Source organism: Danio rerio, chromosome 7 (genome assembly GCF_049306965.1).
Source record: "Danio rerio strain Tuebingen ecotype United States chromosome 7, GRCz12tu, whole genome shotgun sequence".
NCBI lineage: Eukaryota > Metazoa > Chordata > Actinopteri > Cypriniformes > Danionidae > Danio > Danio rerio.
Genome location: NC_133182.1, coordinates 42,555,461 through 42,580,412, shown reverse-complemented (window position 1 = coordinate 42,580,412; position 24,952 = coordinate 42,555,461). Strand labels below are relative to the sequence as shown.

General features: G+C 36.9%; 1 protein-coding gene across 3 annotated transcripts in view; it reads left to right on the top strand.

Annotated features, from left to right (window-relative positions):
• itfg1 (integrin alpha FG-GAP repeat containing 1) overlaps positions 1-24,952 on the top strand; it is a 228,834-nt gene that overhangs the window by 143,596 nt on the left and 60,286 nt on the right. For all 3 annotated transcript variants that reach the window (XR_012383480.1, XR_012383481.1, XM_073908876.1), the window contains exon 12: positions 1,224-1,332. Coding sequence is in view for 1 of the 3 variants with exons in the window: in XM_073908876.1 (XP_073764977.1) it covers positions 1,224-1,332 (109 nt within the window). In the remaining 2 variants the exon portion in view is untranslated. The remainder of the gene's footprint in view (positions 1-1,223; positions 1,333-24,952) is intronic.

Here is a 24,952-nt window from a genome sequence, read left to right as displayed (position 1 = left end):
GTTGGTGGGGGTCACCAATGGTACTCTTTTGGTGGGTGTGGTGTACGATAGAAAGTTTCAGTCGATGTCATTCTCGCTTAAGGAAATGTCAAAGTAAAGTTATACGTTACGGGTCGTTCACAAATGACATAAGAAGCGCTTCTCACAAAACAGATGCTTTATACACATAAATACTTGTGTAAAAATGTTCAGGACTAATCTTTCTATGAACATGATTTGATTATAACTACAGATTGATGGTAAAAAATAGCCTACTGTAACATCTGCAATTAGAAATTACAATTACGTTATAAATGCAACAAATATGAACACATACAGGCCCTTACAGTCTCTGATATGTTACCAATCACAGAAAAACTACCGTATACATTTAGTCCTTGGGTTCAAAAACAACATATAGCCCACAGTAACCTCCTATTTGTATCTTTAATCTTCTCCAGCACATGTAACCTCTTGGTAGAAAGTTATTCTGTCATTCTGAGTTAACAAAAGTCCAAAAGGGGAAGACAATAGTTCATAGTAGAAAGGGTACCCAAAAAGTGGTACAGTACAGTTCGCTTTTAGGTACCTTTTGACAATGGAAATGGCCATAAAAGCATGCTAAACTGTATCATTTCGTACTGTACCATACCACTCAGTGGAAACAGGTCATTAAGTAAATAGAGCATTGCATGAGTGTGAGCAAAGCATAAGAAACACATGCGTGATGCGTCACAAATGTTTGCATGTTGGAGAGTCTGCATTTGTTTGTGTTTTCCTTCAGTCACCTTAAAATCTCAGACAGCCCTCGAGCATCGATGTGCACATGCGATTTCACCATCATCTCTCCTTTCCTTTTCCTCTATGATTCACTCCTTCCCTCCCTCGACCCCTTTCTCTCCATCTGTATCGCAACCTTCTCCCCATCGTAATCACAATATAGCCAATTACCTCGAATTCCCTCATGCTTACATAACTAATGGAGCTAAAGGCTCATTAAACAAACAGCACGCGCATGTCTCATTCTGTTAGCATTCCAGCTAGTCATCATTAGCACAGTATTAGGATGCTATCTGAACAGGAGCCCCCGCGCAGCCATCTTCTTAAGAACGAGACCGATAGACCGCAGAGAAGGCCTGATAAGAAGTGTAATAGCTTGCTGGAGTCCATTAAGGATATGAGTGCTCATCAGACGGGAGAGATTCAATGGGCTCGATACATTGTTTCTGATTTCTCATTTGCAGGGTATATTAGATATGATCGTGCTCAGCAAGGTGGAAGGGAAAGAAGAACTCGTCATCCACGCTTTGAAGAACAACTTTGAGGCCGACGCGTATTTCGTGAAAGTCATCGGTGAGTATTAGATGTGTGTCATTTAGTAGTGATGGGTAATGTCTTATCGTTTGGGATATATCAGTCAGTATTCTAGTCCTCCTGCAATAATAACAATAAAACTGACAATCTGAAATACAGTCTGGGGATGGTTTGGTTAGGGCTGTAAAAGTGATGAGAAAATCAGTTTGTGCAATGAATAAATGTACTACAGTAGCATGTGAATGATAAGGATTTGTGTGTGTGTTTACGAACTGTTTACAAATAATGGCATTTTGCTGGCATACAGTACATTTACTTCAAATTCATTTAGAACATCAGTTAAGTGTTTAAAATAATGTCTAATTGTTGGCAGATCTGCTTTGATATCAGAGATTAAGGAAGACTTCATACTTTTTTTTAGTAGTGTATACCAGTAGTTTCCAAAGTAGGGGTCGGGACCCCCTGGGGAGTAGCAGTACTATGGCACGGGGCCACTTGGTGATTTCCAAAACTCAAATAAATTTCCTTAAACTATTAGAATTACCATATTGTATTCATAACCCACAGAAGATAGTTAATAGTTACATTAATGAAACGACAAAAACAACATACATATAAAAATCCATCGGCTTTTACATTTTCTTTCCATTTTATTGCAACCCCTATTCAGATTAACCACACAGCAATAGTGTCAGCTGCAGCAGATCGATTTTACGGAGCCAATTTAAACTTTCTGACAACTTTTATGGCACTCTAATAAATAAAAAAATAAAATATTTGAGGTGAATATTAAATAAAATTAGTAAATGACTTCAAAAATTACATGGTTATTTGACTGTTTTTGTCAGTATGTGTTTTGTCTTGTCAGTATGCTCATGTTTATACATGTCTATAGTTGTGTGCACAACATTTGTATATTTATAACAAACTTCAGTCAGTCACTGACATTGCTATTTTGGGGGATGCAGGCTGAAAAGTTTGGCAACCCCTGGTCTATACAGTGTTAAAGTTAACAGTTACTAGTTATTAATTGCTCAACCTCATGCTGTCCCAATCCTCTGAGACCTTTGTTCATTTTTAGGACACAAATCAAGATATTTTAGATAAAATTTGAGAGCTCCCTCATCCTCCATACACAGCAACAGTCTCAAGATGTAAAGTCTTGAATAGGATCAAAAAATATTGTCAACATTCCATATGACTTCAGTGCTTCATCTGTAATCGTTCTGTAAAAAAAAAATCATCCTGTAAAAAAAGTTTTTTGTACAGTTTTTACAGTTGTAAACTGTACAGTTTTTTTGGCAAACAAAAGCTTTCTTTGAGCTTCGTTTGATTGTAGTTGAACCAGTGATGTCACAGAGAATATTTTGTTAAATTTTTTTGTGAGGAAGCTCTCAGATTTCATGTAAAATATTGAAAAAGAACAAAGAAAGGAACTATCTTTTAATTCGTATAAAATGCCAAGGGGCAGCGCTGTGGTCAGTGGTTAGCTCTGTCACCTCCTCACTGCAAGAAGGTCACTGCTTAGTCCCAGTCAATTGGCATTTCTATGTTGAGTTTGAACGTTCTCCCTGTTTTGGCCAGGAGCTCCGATTTCCACCACAAGTCCAAAGACATGTGGTATTGGTGACATGGGTAAAACAAATTGGTCGTAATTTATGAGTGCTTGATTGTATTGGTGTTTACCAGTGGCGACCCCTGATAAATAAGGGACCGAAAGCTGAAGGAAAATAAATCAGTTATTTTGGTTTCATGGTTGATCAGTTTAAGCATTTTGATCTTTTTAAGCCTCATTCACACACCTATTCACACAACTTTGTAGCTGCCTTTAACTCTGGGTGGTTATTGAAGTTGCTAGTAGGCGTTGTCACCTTGAGGTCACTAAGGAAACGTTTATGATGATATTCATTGACTGCAAATAAGTTTTCTTGCCGCTGAAAATAAACATTGTAGAGGGAAAACATGAAGTATGGAATATTTGCGTAAAACAGTTAATTACAAGGAAGAACAGAAAACAGATGCTCTGGCAATATTTTTGGTCTTTGAGCCTATTTATCTGCATCAAATGGTGGTGTGTGTAGGTCTACAGTACTGAGAATACAACCGCTTCTGCAAGGGTTGAGAAATTATCATGTGTGCTCTACTGATGCTCGTATTGGCTGTTACTTTGTGGAAGTCACTCTTCATTTGCTTGAAGTTAAAGGATTCTCAGATTTGTTGCATCGCTGGACACAACCCCTTATCCAGCCACTAATGGTCACTTGTGTCACCAGAGATTGCAGGAAGTTGCAAACTCTTCTTTGAAATGAATGGTCATTTCTCACTTTGTCACTGAGTATAGCTGGTAGTGTGAATGTGGCTTTACTCAGCTATCTACAACAGTTGACAGATTTCACGTGGCAACCTTTAAAAACTGAAATTGAGGATTAAACCTGGGAAAAACCCCAGAAGTATCGCCTGAGTCACACAGGATTGTAAACCTGGCTGTATATCTTATCAGCGAAGAGAAAGCAACACAAATTTATAATTTCATCACCTTCCGAGTGACCCGAAGGTCTGATCTAAATGGATAGTGAAAATAAAAAGAGTTCAAGAGTTCACACTTAGATATGCTTAGCATTATAGCAGGTTTGGCATGCTGTCCCGGGAGAGAACCCTGAGCTCGGAGATGTTTGAGCCCAGGGCTCCCGCCCGGTCAATAAGCATATCAGAGGATCCGAGATCAGGAAGGTCTCGATATTTCCCCCTTTTAGAAGAGGGAAAGAAAGGGGGAGATGGGGTGGAAGGGGGGATTCTTCCAAAATGAAGATAGGGGAAAAGTTAGGGAGTGATCCATTTATAGTAGGCTAGGATCACTCGGATTGGATTATTACTGATTACAAATGAGTGGCCAGCTGTGCTCAATCATATCACGTGCTCCTCTCGAAATTAGTTTATGAAACTTCACTTCAAGAGTTCACACTTAGATATGCTTAGCATTATAGCAGGTTTGGCATGCTGTCCCGGGAGAGAACCCTGAGCTCGGAGATGTTTGAGCCCAGGGCTCCCGCCCGGTCAATAAGCATATCAGAGGATCCGAGATCAGGAAGGTCTCGATATTTCCCCAAAAAATGCCTTTGACTCGGGACAGCAGCCGCGTATTTCGAAGAATACTACCCCCAAAGGCTAGAAAGTTTTTTACTATATCCGGCTGCTGGATATAGTGATTTAAAGAACAGAAGAAAGAGTAGGGGGCTCCAGATGTAGCAAAGTTTGAACAGACTCTAGTTGGAGCCTGAGCGGGGGGAAGGGCTTGGGGGATACTAGTGAAGGTGGGCCAGAAGGGGTGGGCGGGGTTGGCTCGTAAAGAGTCAAGAAAATGCTCGAGGAACACTCCGAATGGAGATAGAGCGGGGAGTGACAGCGCTATATATAAATATATATATGCATATATGAGAGTATATACATATATATAAATATATAATGGGGTAATCTAAGGCCTGGAGGGGGTGATCAAGAGATTTCTGAGATTCAGAATGGACGCTGCGGGAGTTGGGTGCAGCAATTTTTGTTTAATTTGCCATCTCCAGCAGAAATCGTGATTAATGATTTGGGCGGTGGAGATTTCTGCTAGAGGGTGATTGGCAGTTGGCGAACTCCTGCTGGAGTTGATGCTCGAGGAACACTCCAATTGGAGATAGAGCGGGGAGTGGCAGCGCTCTATATAAATATATATCTATAAACAAAGTCCATAGATATATATATATAATGAGTTTCAGTGGCCTGGGGGGGGCAGTGACTGACCCCTGCGGGGGTCGGCGCCCGGGGAACAGGGCAAGCTGGCCTTCTCTATCAGGAGTTTGTGAAAGAGGATTTGGGCGGTGAAGACTCCTGTTAGAGGGTGACGGGATGAGTTAGGTGCTCGAGGAACACTCCGTTAGGAGATGGAGCGGGGGAGTGACAGCGCTATTATAAATATATATCTATGTACGGGTGTATATAGATATATATATATAAGAAGATTGCTAAGGCCTGGAAGGGGCGGTGAGACGACCCCTGCGGGGGTCGTAGCTCGGGGTAACACTTCTGCGGAAGTCAGAGCTTAGGGGGGGGGCAGGGTCTGGCAGGAGTCAGGAAACAGGAAGGGGCTGTGAAGATTCCTGCAGAAAATGGCCGGGGTGGCGGGGTGACAAGTGGGCTTGGATGAACTCCAATACTATGTTGTTGGGGGAGAAAACTGATGGTACTCAGTCTAGAAGGAAGGAAAAGAGGAAGGGAAGGTGGCTGGGTCATGCCCTCGCCCTTGGATAGAAGTAGGTTGATGACTGGCGAGAGTCCTCTGGGCATCTCTAAGGTGCCTGTGGCTGAGACGGATGTATGTTTTGAAGGCATCGGATGACCATCTTCCCAGAGTCTGAATCTGTTGTTGTGAGAGCCCTTTTTGAGATGCTGTGGTGGCTGCCCCTATCCTAAATGAGTGACTGGAGTATGAATCTGAGGGAAAGCCTGAGAGACTGAGAACTGCCTTGAGGTGTCTTTGAAACCAGAAACGTGATGCTGGGCGATTAGAGTCATCTACAAATAAGGGGGAAAAAGGGCTCGGGTTCTGTGTTTTCCTAAAGAGTAGAAAGGCCTTGAGTGTTTGAAATGGAAGTGTGGGTGAGGGGAGGTCGAATATATAGATGAAATGACCCTTGCGTGTCTGGTCTGTTTTGCTTTGTTTTATGAGGAAAGAAAGAGTTCCCTCATCTAACAAAGTAAGGTCTGAGATGGTAGGGTGAATGTATGGATCAAATTTAGAAGTTATGGTGAATTCAGAGCATCTAAGAAATCCAAAAAAAGCCAGATTAAACATGGCATCCAGAGTGCGATCTGTATTTGTGGAAATATAACCTTTGCGGAGGGTAGAAATGCATTTGGAGAGGACTCTTTGTGTAATGGGAAGCCTAGGGTCTGGGGGGGAGGGATGTACTTTCTGGATGCCTTTAATAAGAAGGCCTGTTTGGGGGTTAGAAATTGATTCAGCTGGGGAGCCATGTATCAATTTGTGAAAGAAATTAATCCCGCTTAAGTAACTCTTAATAGTGCTAGCTTGAATGTTTTTGGAAGTGTGTAGGTATGTGATAAAAGATGTAATGGTGAGGAGGGAAAAATTGGGAAAACTTGTGTTGTATTGGGTGTGGAACTTTTTGAAAGCGCTCCATGCTGTGAGATAAGTCTGTATAGTTCTAGGGGCTACTGCTTCTAGAATGAGGGAGATGGATGCTTGATGTAAGTTATGCATGGGATGATTCAGGGCAATATCATCTCTGAATATGGAGGGATGGGAGTAGGATGTGGATCCGCTTCTGGGGCCAACTGCCGAAATCTCTGATAAAATGAGGTTTTTTGCAGCATTCGAGACGGGTGGTGGTTCCAGGACTGTAGCGTTGTGTGGCACTGGGAGGGGGTTGGCTGTGAAAAGGGTGTACGGGGGGTGTGATGAAGAAATTTGTGAAGGGACAGTGGGATGTTGAGCTGCATCAGTGCTGGAAGAGTGAGTGAGTGAGTGCTTGGTGAAGGGAAGGGGGGGGGTTATAGGGGGGAATGCTAGAGAGAGTAAAGGGGTTAGAGAGAGGTTGAGCGTTGTGAATGGAGCTAGAGGTGGTATGAATGAGCTGTGTAGATGTATGAGGGAGATTAGGTATGGGGGGCTGAGAATGAGAATGACTGATGGCAGTGGTGTGTAATGGGGGGCTAGGGGTGGAGCTAGAGTGTGGAGCTGGAGGCCAATTGAGAGAGGTGGTGAAAGGCTTTTTAGCATGTGATATAGTGGAAATATTGGCGAGAGGTGTTTCTGTATGTTGAAATGATATGGCTGGGGTGGTCCGGCTTTCTTGAATGTGTGGTCTTGATGCTTTCTTGCTGGTAGTTGAACTTTTCTGGGTGGCTTTCTTTGATTGTCCTGGGTGAGAAAGTTCAGTCTGTGAAGTAGAATGTTGAGGATAGGGGGCGTGGCGAGAGCGGGAGGATCTTGCATTGTCCGTGGTGGGCGTGGTTTGTGGAGCGTGACGTGACCGGGAAGATCTTGCGGCGTCCATGGTGGGCGGGGATTGAGGAGCGATAGCGGAGTAGAGTTTCAGGAGATCAGCTTTATTGCATCGTGGAGGTATGTGGATTCCTGCATCTGAGAGGTTTTTCCGGAGCTCAGGGATGGTAATCTTGTTGGAGACGTGAGATGATGATCTGGCGGAGGCATACGAGGAAGCTGGTGAAGGTAGGTGACGGCTTGGTGTTATTGGAGACGGAGAAATCTGGCGGCGTTGTGTAGTTGCGGCGCGGATTGGCCTGCGGCCTCTCACAGGGGCATCGGCTTCGGGTTCCTTTGTTTGCGGGGCTGTGTAGCGTTGTGCCGCGGCAGGCGTCTCGGGGAGAGCGGAGCTCCCGCTGGTGGTTAAGGCGTTGTTGTTGTTGCTTGTTGGTTCCATTATGTCGATTTATTTGTTGGATGCAAGGTTGTTAGACTGCTGGCGGCTGGCTTGATTGCTTGCTTGTTTGTTGTTTGCTGGTTGGTTGGTTGGTTGGTTGGTTTGTTGGTTTGTTGGTTTGTTGGTTTGTTGGTTTGTCAAGCTTCGATTGCAGTTGCGCGTTCTTGGCTTTTGGTCTTCCAAAATGAAGATAGGGGAAAAGTTAGGGAGTGATCCATTTATAGTAGGCTAGGATCACTCGGATTGGATTATTACTGATTACAAATGAGTGGCCAGCTGTGCTCAATCATATCACGTGCTCCTCTCGAAATTAGTTTATGAAACTTCACATATCAGACCTCATTTTCAGCTAAGTTAAGGGAAATGGCAATAGTTAACTAACGTTTTCTTTCCCAAACACAAGTTTTATAACATTTATCAACCTCAAGCTAATAAACTGATTCTTTTACTATATTAGACTTGTCATGATACTGAATTTCAGTACTAAAATAAAAAAAGTCAATTTCCTGCTAACATTTAAGCCCTGTTGAATGCAACACCGCTGATTTGCCATAGTATCCACCAGTGCGCAACAAAAATGACTGTGATTGGCTGTGAAGATCATTAGTTCACCGATCTTCACCGAGTACAAACACAGACGAGCAAGATCGACCGATCCTTGCAGCTTTAAACTCTCCAGTGTCCGTGTATCATGATTTCTTCAGTGATATGCATGAGGGTGATCTCTAGCTTTCAGTATGGATCAAACTGATATTTCATAATGTGTGCTTACTGCAAAAAATGCATTTTTACTTAGAATTTTTGGCTTGTTTCTAGTCCAAATATCTAACCATTGTTAAATCAAGAAGTATTTTTTAGACAAGCAAAACATATTTACTTCTTTTAAGAAATAATATGCCAATATTGAGTGAGTTTTTCATTTGTTTCATTTCCACACAAAATAGGGCTTGTCTTACTTAGATTTTTGTTTTGTTTCTTGTCCAAAAATCTAAGAATTTCTAGACAAGCAAAAAATACTACTTAAGAAAGAATATGTCAAAAATAAGTGAGTTTTTTCCTTAAAATAAGTAAAATACTCTGCCAATGTCAAAAGGAAAGGCAAGATTATTTTGCTTAACCCACTTTCAGATTGTCAAAACTCTATTATTAAAAACTTACTTCATTTTGGCATATTATTTCTTAATAAAAGAAATAAAAACAGCAGTATTTATGTTTGAAAATGCTTCCTGGTTTAAGGAGTTTAAAATATTTGAACTAGAAACTAGACAAAAATCTTTGTAAAAAAAAAAAGATGAAGCTTTTTTTTTGGTGGATACATATGAATTGTTGTAGAGATTATACTCGGTATCTCAGTAAAAACCAGCAAATTTTGTGATATAGTTTTAAGTCCATATACTTTAGCTCATTCTAAGCGTTTGGCCAGCTTGGCTGCCGTAGCAGCGGTAGAGCTTCCGGGTGGCTGACATTTGGAGGGCTGACATTTTCAAAGCCAAATGCGTCCACTAGAAAGCAGCCACGATGCCATTTAATCCTGCCTGCTGCGTTTTAATTAAAGGAGAAGCAGAGATCTCTTCTAGCTCAAACGCACAGATTAGCTTCCTCAGTGTAACAGCATGCGAGGATCATTCTATCAGTGTCAGATTAAAACCAGGATGAGACTGACCCAGAGTCTCTAAATCTCCCGTCCTCATGCTTGTTAGCGCACTGCGTTTCTCTCTTTCCTGTAGATGTGCTGTTTAATTAGAGCGCTGTAAGCTGGCTCTGAGGAGAGAGGCACTCTAGGTGGTTTACTGCAGTGACAAAGTGCTCCCAAGATGCTTGTGCCCCTTTCAAAATAAATAGCCACTTGTGTTTGTGTGAGTGAGAGGTGGAATTGATTTTTATGCACAATATAAATGTTATGTTTTATAGAAATTGACTATCCAGTGTAATAAAGGCTACTTTTAAAAGTCTGAAGATTATACTGTCTTCCTGTCAATTATGGCAGACTTGTGATTTCTCGTGGTTCTTCTTTCAGTTAGTCTGTCACTATAGACCAATAGTATCCATTTTTTACAAATGTGGTTTGTGTCTTTATCAAGTGTTGGGTTAGTAACTTTAAAAAAAGTAATAGATTACAAGTTACTGACTACTACTGGAAAGTTGTAATCTCATTACATCACTAATTTCTTTATGTAAAAACTAATCAGATCAATATTTTTTTTTTACTTTGAAGTTACTTTAAAAACATACTTACATACAAAATACTTATAAAAATACAAAAGAAACTGCAGCTCTTTCAGTCATTTAATATTCACTGAAAAACATTACAATAGGTTGAACACAGCAGCTTGATATATTCAAAAGACTTAAAGCATTTACGAAAAAAAAATGCACTTGTTCCAAGCCTATTTGTCTTTTTTAACACAAAAGAAGACATGAAGGAAACTGGATACCTTTTACCACTAACATCCATAGTATGCAAAAGCACTGCAGTGTTTGGGTGTTCTGTATTTGTCTGTGGTAATTAGGTGACTAAAATGTTTATATTCCATACAAAATATGAAGCTTGATCGGTCAGTTCTTGTTGCGGGCCTGGAAAAATGCTCTAAATATGTGTGCGCAGGCCATGCGCTTCCATTGGAAATAACAAACTTGAGTGTACAAAAGACGCGATACGTGAATGGCCTCATAAGCACCAACACTTCTCTTCACATTTACAAGATAAAGCACCTTCACTCCTGATCCTGCACAAAAATTCAATTTAGCCTGTTTAGGCTGAGATGGACTGCCGTGTTTTTAGGTGCCAGTGTCCTCCTTGTTGACGCGTTTTGTCATAGAAGGCTTTGCTGTTCTGAACAATTTGCTGGTCGAGTTAAAATCAGTCGAAAGTTCTTTAGAGACTGGACATACTGCATTTTATAGCAATATTTTTATTTTTGCGCTCAGTGAAATCAAAGTAATGTCTGTATTTCCATTTGAAGAAGCAAACACTCTCAACAGCAGCCATTTCAGCTCTTGTTCTCCAGCTATTTAAAAGCACATGCTTAATAACTGACGTTGCAGCGGAAAACATTATCTACAAGAAACATTTTTTTCTTCTTAAACTATATTTGTTACTTAAGTAACGCAATTACACTGTCTTTAGTAGCTATAATCAAATTGCACAAATTTAAAATGTAATTCGTTCCATTACTGTGTAGCGAAATTAGCTTAATTTATGAATATTAATGAATAAAAATAACAAGTATTTAATTATTATGCATATTCAAAATTTACTTATAGTTAATTTAACTAAATAAATATAAAATGACTTTGCCCGCTCGTTTGAGTGGACTCTGTATTTGTTTATTTTTTTAGAAAGGGAATTATAACTACTTCTTGTGTAGTAGATGAATAGTTCAGAAGTTTTAGTAAACTTAATAAGCTTGTAGCAGGGGTCTATTGTTAAAGTGACCATTTCTGTTTTTCTGTGAGACAAAACAAAGATAAGCCAACGTGGTTATAGCGTAATTTATTGACTAGTCTGACATATAACAAACACATGTACAACACATTACAACAAAAACATAAAAAAGAAAGCAAGGAAATAAAGAGTTTAGATAATAGAATGGCAAATCTCGCTCAGTTCCACACGACTATTAAGGACCACCAAAATTTTAAAAACACTTTTTTGATAAAGAGGTACATTATTAATATACAACTAAATACTTGGATTTAGTGGGTCTGTCTCTTTTGCTCATTGTGCGAGTTTCTCTGATGCATGGAAGATGGAGTCTTTCAAGAAGTCAGTTCTTAAAGCGTGGAGGTTGCGACGCAGATTGGAGGATACGCAAGACGCAAACTTTAAACTGAGTTTAATTTTTTGGAAAATAAGAAATGTGGACTCAGGCGAGTCACATGGGTACAAAAGCACAGTCTGCCCCATCAGGGGCACTTCTGCGGAAACCTTCTGCCGAGACCTTTCTGCTGCAGGATTGTTGCGCAGAATGTGGGAAGTAGATGGGTTTTATCTATGGGTCAATTCACACCTTTTCTCTACTGACTGACCAATGATTTCTGGGCAAAGTTTGAGAGGGAGATTTCCTTTGTCTCTGGGCCACTCATATGCATAATGAGGATCCTCCCTGAACATACAGACAGACTTTAACTCTGAGCATTAAAGAATGCAAGCCTTATAAGTTATTATCATGCACTCAGCACCATGTTTTGTAAATCAAATTAAATCAAATCACTTTTATTGTCAAATCATCAGCAGCACGTGTGCTGTGATGAGTGAAAAGCTTAGGGGCTGCCTCCAGACAGTGCAAAATACAACAACAGTGCAAAATACAGACAGTGCAAATACGACAGTGCAAAATACTGACAGTGCAAATACAACAACAAACAACAGCATACCCCCCCAAAACATGAAAGCGAAAATAGCAGGAGAAACGTAATGATACTAAACATGACACTCTAAACACGTTAGATAGCGTCTATGCATTTCTATAGTATATAAGACCCAAAAAGGACATTATTAGTGCATGCATATACTATTTTAGCTACTTTTGCTATAGGGCAGAGCATATAGATTGCAAACACAGATTACATATTATTTGGAGTGAGTTTTGAGTTCTAGCCGTTCTTTTCTTTGAATCTGGAGGGTGTTTTGGAATGTGATTGGGTTTGCAAAAGCTGGGAGGAAGGAATTTACTCCCTGTCTCCCCCTTCGTCATCTGCAAAATAGATTAAACAGCAGCATTGGGTCCCCAGCGTTCAATAAGCATCCCAGTGTATGTTACAACTGCCTTTCTCAAAAATGAAGTTAGAATACAGTAACATGTTACTGTGGAATGCGTTACAACCTACTCTGGTCTTTATTATTTCTGTACTGTCATTACTCTAGTCTCCAGTGCACATCCTTCAGAAATAATGCTCATTAAATGCTCAAGACGTTTTTTTTTTGTTTTTATCTATGTTAGAAACATTGGAAATATTCTTTTTAAATACCATTATTAAAATTAATGAGCATTTGACTGTAACCTTTAATATGTTAAAGCTGAATATTTATGTACTAATTATGTAAAAAGAATAAATTAAGACCTTGTTCAACTTTCTAATTGTGTTGTCACAAAACCCGGTGTTTCAAGTCATATGTGTCAAAACAAAAACCAATATGGCACCAGGGTTTTTAAGTTGCAGTAATACAGAGGACCTGAAAATAGGAGGAAAGCCACAATATGAATATACAATATGAGCCACAAATAGTGTTACTGTGTTTAATCGCTGTTCTATTCTGCACTAAAATGTGCAGCATTGAAGCACACAAACACTTGTCACTCTCTCTGAAAACACATATATTCAGATGCAGAAATGGCCTGAGCTAAGTTTTAAATGTACACATATGCATATTTTATATTTAAAAATCCCTTTACATCCCCTACATTTTGACTTATTTAGTTATCACATGCCAGTTCTTCTGTCAACTGCATGAAGAAAGGTAGCAGTTCAAAAGACAGAGAGTACATTTTGTAGCCTGTGCTTGCTTTATTTTAAAAAGGTTTACTGTTTTGTTTTTATTATGGATCTCTATGTTTTACAAATTAAAACAACCCCTAACTATGGGCAAAAAAAAAAAACAAAGTCCTTTTTTTTCACATTGACTGAATCTGGTGTTCAACTAAATATCGCAGCCAGTTTATCAAAAATAAATAAATAAATAATAATAATAACAATTATATATATATATATATATATATATGTATATATATATATATATATATATATATATATATATATATATGTATGTATGTATGTATATATATATATATATATACTTAAAATGACTTAAAATACAGTTTATTATAATGTGTTTATTTAATTGTTGTTTAAATGTATTTTTCGTAGTGAATTTGGTGTATTTTCACTGGTATTGGTACTAAATACTGAAATTTTAGTACCGTGACAAATCTACTTCCTGAGATGTTTATGAAAGCGTATACTGTACTTATTTTTTGAATGAAGGATTTGAAAAGTTTTTCCAGGAAAATAGAAAATGTGATGATAACAAGAGCATGAAAGCTGTATTTTGCTGGCTGCAGTTCATTTTACAGCCACACGTATCAATAACAACAAGAAAAAAAAATTGGAGAACATATAACTGCAGAGTGCACATAGGGCAATAATTGATCACAATTTCTTTTATCATTACAGAATGCTTTATTTTAGTATTGGTTTAAAAAGAGGAGTTCGTTTCAATTTGGGGAGTAGTTATTTATTTTGTTGCTTGGGCTAGGGCTGCAATTGTAAATTAGGACCTTCCCGTCTCTTCTAAACATATTAGTTCTTTTGAGCCAATATACTTCTGAGACAGGCCACAGATGCTTCGATGCATTAAGCAACCGGCAGTATAAACAGCCCAAATGGTACTGTATTTAAAAGCACTAAGCTAGAGTTTGACTGTCACATAAATCACAGCTGAATCTATAACAGTCCATATGTTCATACACATTATATTACTCTGAGAAGTGTTTTTCTTCAGACAGTCAGCTGCAAACCAAATATATATGTTATTAACTGCCATTCCGCAGCCCAAAATATAGAAGTTGTCTTCTGTTTAAATGAGAAAACAAACTGATGATCCAACAGTGAAAAAAACAGGTTTTTACAGGTACACCGTTTACAATATTTTACCAATTATGCTCTTTGAATCTGCTGTTTATGAAGAAAACTAGTGATAATTGCAATGAACGATATAGCTGTGAATTACTGAGTGCATTTACAATATATGTTATTATATAATATGCCAATATTACCTTAATAAGCCAACAATGTAATGCATTAACCTGTTTTCCTTTATAAAGGTAAAGAAGTAAATGGCTTAGAGCATAAACTGATTACTATGGCTAGATTCTTGCCCATTATCCCAATTTTGCCCAGTAAAGTGTGCATGTAGGTCATTCGACAGAATGTGTCCTTAATGTGAATTTAAGCACATCCAGACAGAACAAATGTTTACAATCAGGCTGAAGTAAATATACCTCAAACCTAGATGCTTTCTTTAAGCAAATGGTTTTAATAATTTTCATTTTGTGCAGCAAGATTACAAGTGGTATAATTACTTAATTAGTAAATTAATTAGTCAAATATATGAGCATATCTGGTGTGAATTTTTCATTGCACATCTGCGTAAAAATTGTGTACTCCCTGTTTACATCTATACAATCAACAAACACTCCCAATCCACCAAGCACTGAGTGAGTAGGTGACTGCACCAGTGCATTTTATCAACTTGCCTTATTTATTGTCCTCTGGAGGAATTGTGGGAATGTAAGCTGTGTCCTAATGCAATTACCTTTCCCTCTCTCTATACCCAGCGGTTTACATATTGCCGGGGAAGCTCTCAGTTATTTCATCTTCAGAGAAGTAAATAAACAATTTATTTCCATTTTTGTGCTGCCAAGTCCTCAAGGCCATGTGTGTTTTAACATAAATCTTAAGCAGAACATGAAAAGAGTCTTATCACAGGCATGTTATATGTTGAAGACTTGCAGTTTTTTCACCCGTTCTACATTTACATCCCAGTATCTGCAGCCCTTTTATCTTTTGCCATGTGTAAAACACCCACTTGCCCCTTTTTATCTTCTGTGTCAGAAATGCACATATTTATACATCCCCTGTGAGCTGCAACTCAACAGAGAGAAAAAGAAGTCTGAACGAGCAGGCAACGGGTATCAGGAGAGTACAAGAGAGGAGGGGAGAGGCCAGGTGCTGTAATTTTCTGTGATTGCACGCTCTAAACACACACAGACTGCGCTGTAGTGTGTGTGGTGTGTGTTGACTATAGGCAGAGACGGAGAACTATGGCAGCTGATTGCATTCCTGTTCATTTATTAGAATGCAGATGAGCCGCAATGAGGAACATCTGCGTGCTTTGTTCAAGCCAGTGCTCGCTTTTCCCTCACTTCTGCAATCTGTCACTCTGGAAAGCAAGCCTCACACGTTGCTAACTGTACATGGGAACTCATGGAGGGAGGCCGTTTTCTGTCACTCTTTCAGACTTAATATTATGGCTTAGTTTTTTTTTTGTTTTGTTTTTTGGTCACTCGAGTTTTTTTTGTTTTTTTTTTGTATTCTTTCTTCAAATTTAGACCATTATGATACCAAGATGTAAAAAGAGCAAGTAAATTATTGGAGAGAGACAGTATGACATACTTGATTTGGCAAATGGATGAAATACAGTATTTTTTTAACAACAAGATCTGGTTTTACAGCTAGGTTCATTTAGGAAATTTAAATAATTTTAATAAATGTGCCTTAGAAAAGAACATTACTGACGTCTATCTTAAGACAACAACTTCTTGTTCACCAATATCTTCCATGTTTGGTCATAGTGGATGTGTACTAATGCCTTTACTTATGGCAATACAAAGTACCACAATACACTTTATATAGAGGATCAGAGAGCTCTCAGGTTTCTTACATGTTCTGACATTAGGGCAAGTAATTAATCAGAGAATTATTTAGGGAAACTAACCTTTTTTAAAGAAGTCTATGAAACAGGGGGCTGGTTTTTCTTTTTGTCTGTCAGTTTGAACACTTTCAGTTCATGAGCCTGGTTTTAAATTGAACAGGTATATTCACAAGGAAGTTGACAGGACAATTTGGTAGAAAACACAGGAAGTTTTCTGATTCTTAATTCAAAGAATTTCAACACAGTTTCTACATTGGGTAATAAAATACTTCTACACTGGAGAAAGGTTTTCCTGGCATTACTCGCAGCACAAACTTACAGTTGGTGTCTCATGAGCCACTTAATCTACATATTTGAAGTACATTGTTTTTTATGAAGTACATTTTTTAGATCTATTAGAGGTTAATACTTGCTGTCTTTATGATTGGAATTATTGTGGTAAAGTAGTAGCCATTTGAATCTTTTTGGCTAGAGACTTCCAGTCTCATTCACTTCCATTTATTTTTAGATGTTGAAAACAGCTTGTTATGCAGCTTGATGTTGCAAACTGATATGTTCTTATTAGATTATTCTGCTTTGTCTGTATAGTCATGGACACACTTATTTGTAGAGTAAGTAGTTTGACCGTTTTCTGACGTTTATTATTCCTAGTCATTTTCTCACAGAAATTCTAAAACAATAGTAAAAACGTCAATTTTTTTTTTTTTTTTTTTTACCCAGCAACTGGTTATTCTATATTTTACCCAAAAATAGGTTGAATTAAACCAACATTTTTAGAGAGCATGTAAACATAATAAGTGCTCTCTAACTACTCAAAACACATGTGAAAAACACATTGGAGAAAAAAATGGTTGGTAACACTTTATGAATCATCTATTAAGCATTAGCAAATAGTTAATTTATTATTTGTTAAAACATTAACTTTACATTAATAGACGTTGGCAAGCAGTTTATAACTGCAGACGCAAATGCTGGATTCTTTACTTACAAACACATTTAAAATGCTTGATTTTTCATGACTAAATTGAGTACCACATTATTTTTAATGCATTTGTATTTAAGAGTAGTTGGGGTTTTTAAAAATCTAAATGAGTTAGTAAATGATTAATAAACTATTCAAATCAACATTTATGTATAATTATTCAGGCATATGCTAACAGTTCATTTGTATGTTAATAAATGCTTTATTATCTCAACTTCATCCAGTTTGGTGATCTAAAGTGTGGACAATTTATGCTTTATAAATCCCTTATAAATGATAATTAAAAGCTCTGTATCAAATGAACAATACATCTTTGCATTCTTATCTATAAAAGTCAAATTACTGTAAAGTTTAAACATTGCTGAAAAACCGGAGTGTCAAAATTAACGTACAATTGAATAAAACAACAACAATATAATAATTCAACAGTATATTATGATACAGCATTCAATGGTGTTGTTTAACATGTTAAAGTCATTTTATTTTAGTTGAGATTGCAAAGTTTTTTTTTTCATTTGATACAGTTTCATTTGTGTATTTTCAAATGAATAGAAATTGACCTTTATATATCTTTTATAAGGCATTTATAAAGCATGAATAGATTTAGATTAGGTCACAAAACTGGATGAAGTTAATAAAGAATTTATTAACATATAAGCTTAACTATTAATATATGCCTGAATGATAAGAATTATAAAAGTTAATTTTAGTAGTTTATTTATTATTTACTCATGTATTCAGAATAATCTTTACAAACCAGCAAGTTCTCTTAAACAACTGGTTTGCAAAAAATGATGCAATACTTAATTTAGTAATGAAAAATAATAATTGACAAAGTATGAAAATACAATCATTAAGCACTTTTTAAATGTGCTTTTAAGTCAAGAATACAGCATTTCTATCTGCTGTTATTAACTGCTTACCTACATTTTGTTAATGATAGAGTTAATGCTTAACAAATAATAAATTAACTATTTGCTAATGTTTAATAAATGATTCATACTGTCTAGTTATTATAAAATGATACGATTATTATTATTTAGTCAGAATGATTTGGTGATGATGGACTTTGAGTGCTGCTTGTTACAGTAATCACTATCTGACCTTAGCCCAGGCTGAGAGCTGCCGTGAAGCCATCTGCACTGCTGCTGGGTTATTGTATCATAATGGACATAATCTCACGACTCCGGGCTGTGATCTCACAACTTCGAAACCACCTGGTCACCACTTTTAGAGACTAGATTAAGAGTGACAGGTATTATTCCAGCTTTATGAAGTAGTGATGGTGTAATGATGGGTGAGCGTCTGTGTGGGGCAGCTGTTATGAATGACATGAGACACAGTCACTTAGAGCATCGGTGGCATCTGGTTTACCAGCGCGGAACAGAACAGCAGGCCTCATGTCCAATTTCACAGCCATCACATCACGCTTTCCCATTGTTGCTGTGAACCCCTGGCAGATTCATTCAGCAGTGTCCTGGGAACAACAAACTGGGTCTGTTTCTTGTGTTGGGACAAGCAAAAATACATTTAAAGGAGTAGTTCACTTTCAAGATTATTGTTTTCAGTTGACTTCCACTTCCAGTCGATGGTCACAGTTGACTTCCGTAGTATTTTTTTCTGCTATGGAAGCGAAGGGTGACTTATTTGGATAGTAGCATTCTTTAAAATATCTTTGTGTCCAACAGAAGAAAGAAACTCTCAGGACAAGCAGATGGCGAAATGCTCCTTTAAAGCCGTTAAAACAGAATTGCTTCAGATGTTCCAGGATAGGAAATTCAGTTGGGAAAATTGTTCACATAACCTTATAAACGTATCAAGATGTCATCATGATGAATGAGCCATCACAAGTTTTTTTTTATTGAATTGTTTTTCCGCTGTCCGCTTTGCCGCTCTGTATTTTCCCTCAGCTTATCGGTGATGTCGGATGACAGCGGTATCGCGGAATGATTATTTTAATTTCTTTGTATTAGAATGGTTTCTAGGATCTCCTAATGGAACCTGCAGGAGGAATAGAGAGGGATGTCGGGTCTTATCTTTAAATGAAGGCTCAGACTAAGCCCTGGCAGTAAACAAGCGTATTATTCATGCAACGAGTTTACAGAATGGCATTTCATTGGGCTTAAGCACATCATAAATGTTTAGACGCGTTCAGTGCTAAACCTTCTGTGTTTTAATGGATTTATGGTGTATTCTTAGGTGGGCACAGTGTGTCAGCACACACACACACGGACACAGTGGGTGCATGTCATGGCCGTGCATATCATGCTTCAGCTCAGTGCACAAGCCCTGCTGGTAACTTGTCATTGATAGAGACATTTCCTCTGTGTGTGCATCTTTCCTTATCCGCATGTCAGTTTGTATGTTCAAACTGGTGTTCAATATTATACAAGCAATCACAAACAGTAGCCTGAGAGATTTAAAAGTTCTCTGACTGCTTCAGGCCAACCGGATGTCTGCTGCAAGGACGTCTGGGATACCTCTGGAGGAAGTTATTCATTAGCATTACTGTTTAACTTGATGGCCAAAACTTGCTTGGCACAGGAAACTATGGTAAACCACTCTTTATTTTTTCTTAATAGTAATAATTTTAATCATTCAAACACTAATTAAATTTAATTAGTTTCTTAGATTTTTGTCTGATATTCACTCAGTTTCGCTCTTTAAAGTATCACTTTTATTGTTTAAAAAAAAAAAAATAGCTTGACTATAAGGCCCAATCCCAATTTTATTTTGTACCCCTTTCCTTGGCCCTTGAAACAGAGTGTGAAGGGGAAGGACTTCAAAATTCACCTTTATGCATTGGGACACCTGCACACATCATCATATGTCATCATGATCTCTTGCTACATATGAGATTGACGATGGTTATTGCTGAAGTTATTGCAGTTGCGTTATTTTTCGTATTTATCTTCAGGAAATCACTGAAGGCAGCAATATCATGTTATTATAATGATATAATGTGGCAATAAGATCGTAACTATACTGTGCATTTAAACAGGGCCCATATTCATCTATGTAAACACACCAATAACACCATTAACATTACACCAGGCACTGTAAAAAGCTCATTCCCAGCTACTAGACTTTTCTGACAGGCGTTTGAATGTATACATGAGCTATTATTAGGGATTATAGATAGTGAAACTTTGTTTTTATTTAAAAGCATGACTGTAAAGAATGAATGTGGTTATGAATGTATTAAAATATCTGCTTGTTTTTTGAAAAACTTCATAATAATGACAAAAAATATAAATTTGTGCATATCCAGCCATGCTGTCGTTGTAGATGGTTGATTCTGGCACTTTTCTTTCCCCTTGCTTTCATGGGTGGTCCTGAAAAAAATCTGTTTCAGGGGGTATCAAGCCCTTCTCCTTAGCCCTATGCCTTCATGCTAAAGAAAATTAGACACCCTTACCCCTTCACATGAAAGTCCAAAACAAGGCGAAAGGGGATTAAGCCTAACTTTTAAAAGATTATGCTTTTAGATACAAATATTTCATATTTATAAATGTGCTTTGTGTCTTAATATTGATATATGTACTGTGTAGATTAATGTAGCTGAAAATTAGTAAAGTAAACAAACATGTTTTGAATCCAAATATTTTTAAGCTCTCCTTTCCTTGTCTTAAAGTGTTTCAAGAGTAGTTATGGAACTCCAGTAATTAGGCTATCAATGCTTTTTTCTATGAACTCAACTAAACTCAATTTGTTTATAAAACACTTTAAACCAACCACAATGGGTACTAAAGTGCTGTACATAAAAAAATAATATAACACATGCAACACATGATTAAAAGCTAAAAGAAAATAAGTGTGTTTTCAGTGACCTCTGAAATGACTCCAAAGTAGGAGATGTTTTAAGGAGAAGATTATTCCAAAGTCTTGAAGCTGCTACTGAAAAAACTCTATCACCTAGACATTTCAAGCATGATCGCGGAACTGAATACCGTCTGAATGTAAAGAAGGTGTGATTATTTTCTCTTTAATACAGATGATGCCAAGTCATTAGTAAAATGGTCAGGAGAAAAAAAAACATGTCTTTTTCAATGTTTTATCATTTTTCTATAAGTTCAGTGTGTTATATCAGGGTGTTCCAACCCTGTTCCTTGAGGCACACCAACAGTTCATATTTTGGATGTCTCTCTTATCTGACCCATTCATTTCAGGTTTCTTCTGATGCTCTGATGAGTTGATACAGGTGTGTCTAATTAGGGAGATGTTGAAAATGTTGGTATGCCTTCAGGAACAGGGTTGGGAAACACTTTGTTAAATGTATCTTAACATACAGTTAAACCAGAAATCATTCATACCCCAGGGGTGTTTTTATTTTATTTTATATTTTCGGCCTTGACTGTACATAGTGTAATGTTTGGTAGCTTGTCTAACCTTAGCATGCTGGATATTAACTCACTACAGCTAGTACTACATGTCATGTCATGTTTTTATATAATATAAGGTGTAATATACAGTAAGTCTCAGGTTTTGCCAAAACGTGTCTATGAAATATTATAGCTCCAAATACCTCAGAGTTAATTTATTACACCATGTTTTAAATCCCATTTTTGTGGTGGAATCAAAAGCACATTTTCATTGTTGTCTTGTTAAATGCAAATAAGACACCCCTTTTGGCAAAAAAAAAAAAGAAAAGAAAAAACGTCCTGAAAACAGTTTTCTCCTGAGAGCACACAGAAAGCTAGCTGTCAACAGCATGTGAGATAGTATTAAACTAAGTTCTAGACAAGGTAAAGTCAAGATGACGAACAAAACACACAGTAGTACACATAATGTTGGTTATGTCTGTGAATGTAAACTTTGGAGAAGAAATTTCAGATATATGAGTATAATAGGTCTGGGAAGCTGCATCTCTTCAAAGGCTCAACCCCAACAAAGCTTTAATAATGCAACTCAACACTCGCTCCTTTGGTGTGTGAGGGAGTCATTTAAATTTGGAATAATATGACTTCTTATAAGAAACCTCAGGACTAAAATCGAGACATTTGGGGGATTTTAGAAACAGTGCTTACTGATATAGAGAGTTACCCCTTGAAAGAGGATTTGATAACTGCGCAGATCTTTGTCATGCTCCAACAGCAACATTACACACTAAAGGAAGTTGAAACTGTGTTAAAAAAAAGCCTAATATGCCCCTTTTAAAGAATCCAGAGATGGAGCTGATTTTTTTTTTTTGTTTGTTTGTTTTGTTTTTTTGCTGCACATAATAGAAAATGGGAACAAAATGTAAAACTTTTGTTGTATCACAGTAGTTAGTGTTAGGTAATGCATAGGTTAACATGAATTAAGTAAAATGTTAACAAGCAAGAATAACATGCAAGTTGAAGCTGATGTTATTTGCATTTACATTTAGTCATTTAGCAGATATTTTTGTCCAAATCAACTTACAATTGAGAAGGCATTCAGCGATTCAACAACAAGAGGTAATACACATAAGAAGTGCTAGTTATAAAAAGCAATTTGTTTGTGCTCAGAGTGTTTAGTGCTAGTTTAGTGGTTAGTTTAATGCTGTTAACTGTTTAATAGCATGAATTATCATTAAGAACGCGTTTTAAGGGGTGTAGGAACCTTATTGTAGCTGCTCCAACTTGAGCCATTGTGTTACTAATTTGTGTTTTTGTTCATGTGAAATAAAGCAGCAACTAATATGTTAACTGACAAATTAATATAAACAATTAAACAAACGAACACTGTTATTAAAACCTGTTTTTATCATCCATGACGCGTTGCAAAGCTCTTTCTTTTAAAAACTTTGAATGAGTTATCCATGCATTTATAACTTTCAGCCTCAATTACTTCAATTCACTCTACCATGGAACTAATCAACAAATCACTCAGATGACTCAAATGGCACAAAATGAGGCTGCAAGACAAAAATATATAATTTAAAGATGATTCCTTGGATGTACTTTTTTTTTAGTGGTTGTAAGCACTTTTTTGTTTAAATTCAACACAAATAAATAGTTTGCAGCAGTTTTGAAGACATCGTTTTTTTTCAGTGCAGGAAGTCGAAAATTTGATCATATCTCTGCCATCTTAGCCTCTGCATTGGCAACCAGTTAAACGCCTTGCACCATCATATCTTACTAATACTCTTATTAAACTCCATCTAGGTCACTTAGATCTGGCAGCTTTGGAATGCTGTCTGTTTGTAGATCGAGATTAAAGCTTAAGAACAAGCTTAATTAAACTTTAGAACAACCATCCAGACTCATTTCGAACTCTCTTCATTGTTTTGTTTTTCAACTCAAACTCAAGATATTCCTCTTTAGTGTAAGTTCCTATTTTTTTATTTCCTCTGTTAGAGTTTAGTATGTTTACTAATTTACAATTTTCTGTGTTTATTATAATTTGTAGAGCAACTTTGAATTGTTTTTTTAAAATGTGCTTTGTAAATAAAAAATGACTGAGAATGAACTGAAAATAGTATATGTTCACTTTACATAACAGATTCAGTATTGCTGAATACATGTGTCGTCCATTGTTACAGGTCATTTTATCAAATCCGTGAACCAATGCATTAGTGTATACAGTGCTCAGCATACTGTATATCAGTACACCCCTCACAGATTTATCTTTAAAATTCATACTGTTAATAGAAAGCTATACAATATTATATTTGTGCTTATACATTATAGATTAGTCAGTACTGAAGCCAAATCTGAAGCTTATCTAGCAAAGTAACTTACAATAACGGACCAAAAACTAGTACACACAAATTTAAATGTTATATAAAAATATTAAGTAAAAATTTAAAAAGAGGAAAAATCAAGAAAATAAAAAAAAAAGATTTCTTTTGTTCAAAATTTTTTAGGTTGTAATTTTTAAAAATATTTTGCTTGAATTTAATTGTCTTTTAATTTCTAAATATGTTTTGTGACTAAAATAGTATTTATTATTTAATATTGTTTAATAAATATATCTGTTTAATAAATCTGTTTTGTTTAAATGCACCAAAATACATTGCCTATATTCACTGTATTCATTTTCAAAATGGTGTGCACTTAATTATGCTGAGCACTTTATTTAAAATACATATGTAAAATATTTAATAATAAAAATATATTATAATAATGTATAATATAATACATAAAATATTTAATTTATGTAAAATGTACAAAAAATTATTTGGCTGTTAATGTAAAGAAATACATTATTAAGGTAACATTAATATATAGTGCTGAAGTCGTAGTTTATGTATTAATGGCTAATGCATTTGATAACACATTATTATGTTTAGTAACATTAACAAGAGATAAAGTAATGCTTGACAGATGTGGTTCACTGTTAATTCATGTTAACTAATGCATTAACTATGGGCGAGGCAGTGGTGCAGTAGGTAGTGCTGTCGCCTCACTGTAAGAAGGTCGCTGGGTCGCTGGTTCGAACCTTGGCTCAGTTGGCGTTTCTCCCTGCCTCTGGGTGCTCCGGTTTCCACCACAGTCCAAAGACATGTGGTACAGGTGAACTGGGTAGGCTAAATTGTCCGTAGTGTATGAGTGTGTGTGTGAATGTGTGTGTGGATGTTTCCCAGAAATGGGTTGCGGCTGGAAGGGCATCCGCTGCGTAAAAACTTGCTGGATAAGTTGGCGGTTCAATCCGCTGTGGCAACCCCGGATTAATAAAGGGACTAAGCCGACAAGAAAATGAATGAATAATACATTAACTATAACTATTTCAAGGTTATTGTAAAGTGTTACCCAAAATGTCATGTTCATTTTTAAATGCTGTTTAATTTGTTTTAAATGAAAAATTTACACTGATTTTTCACAATAAACCGTC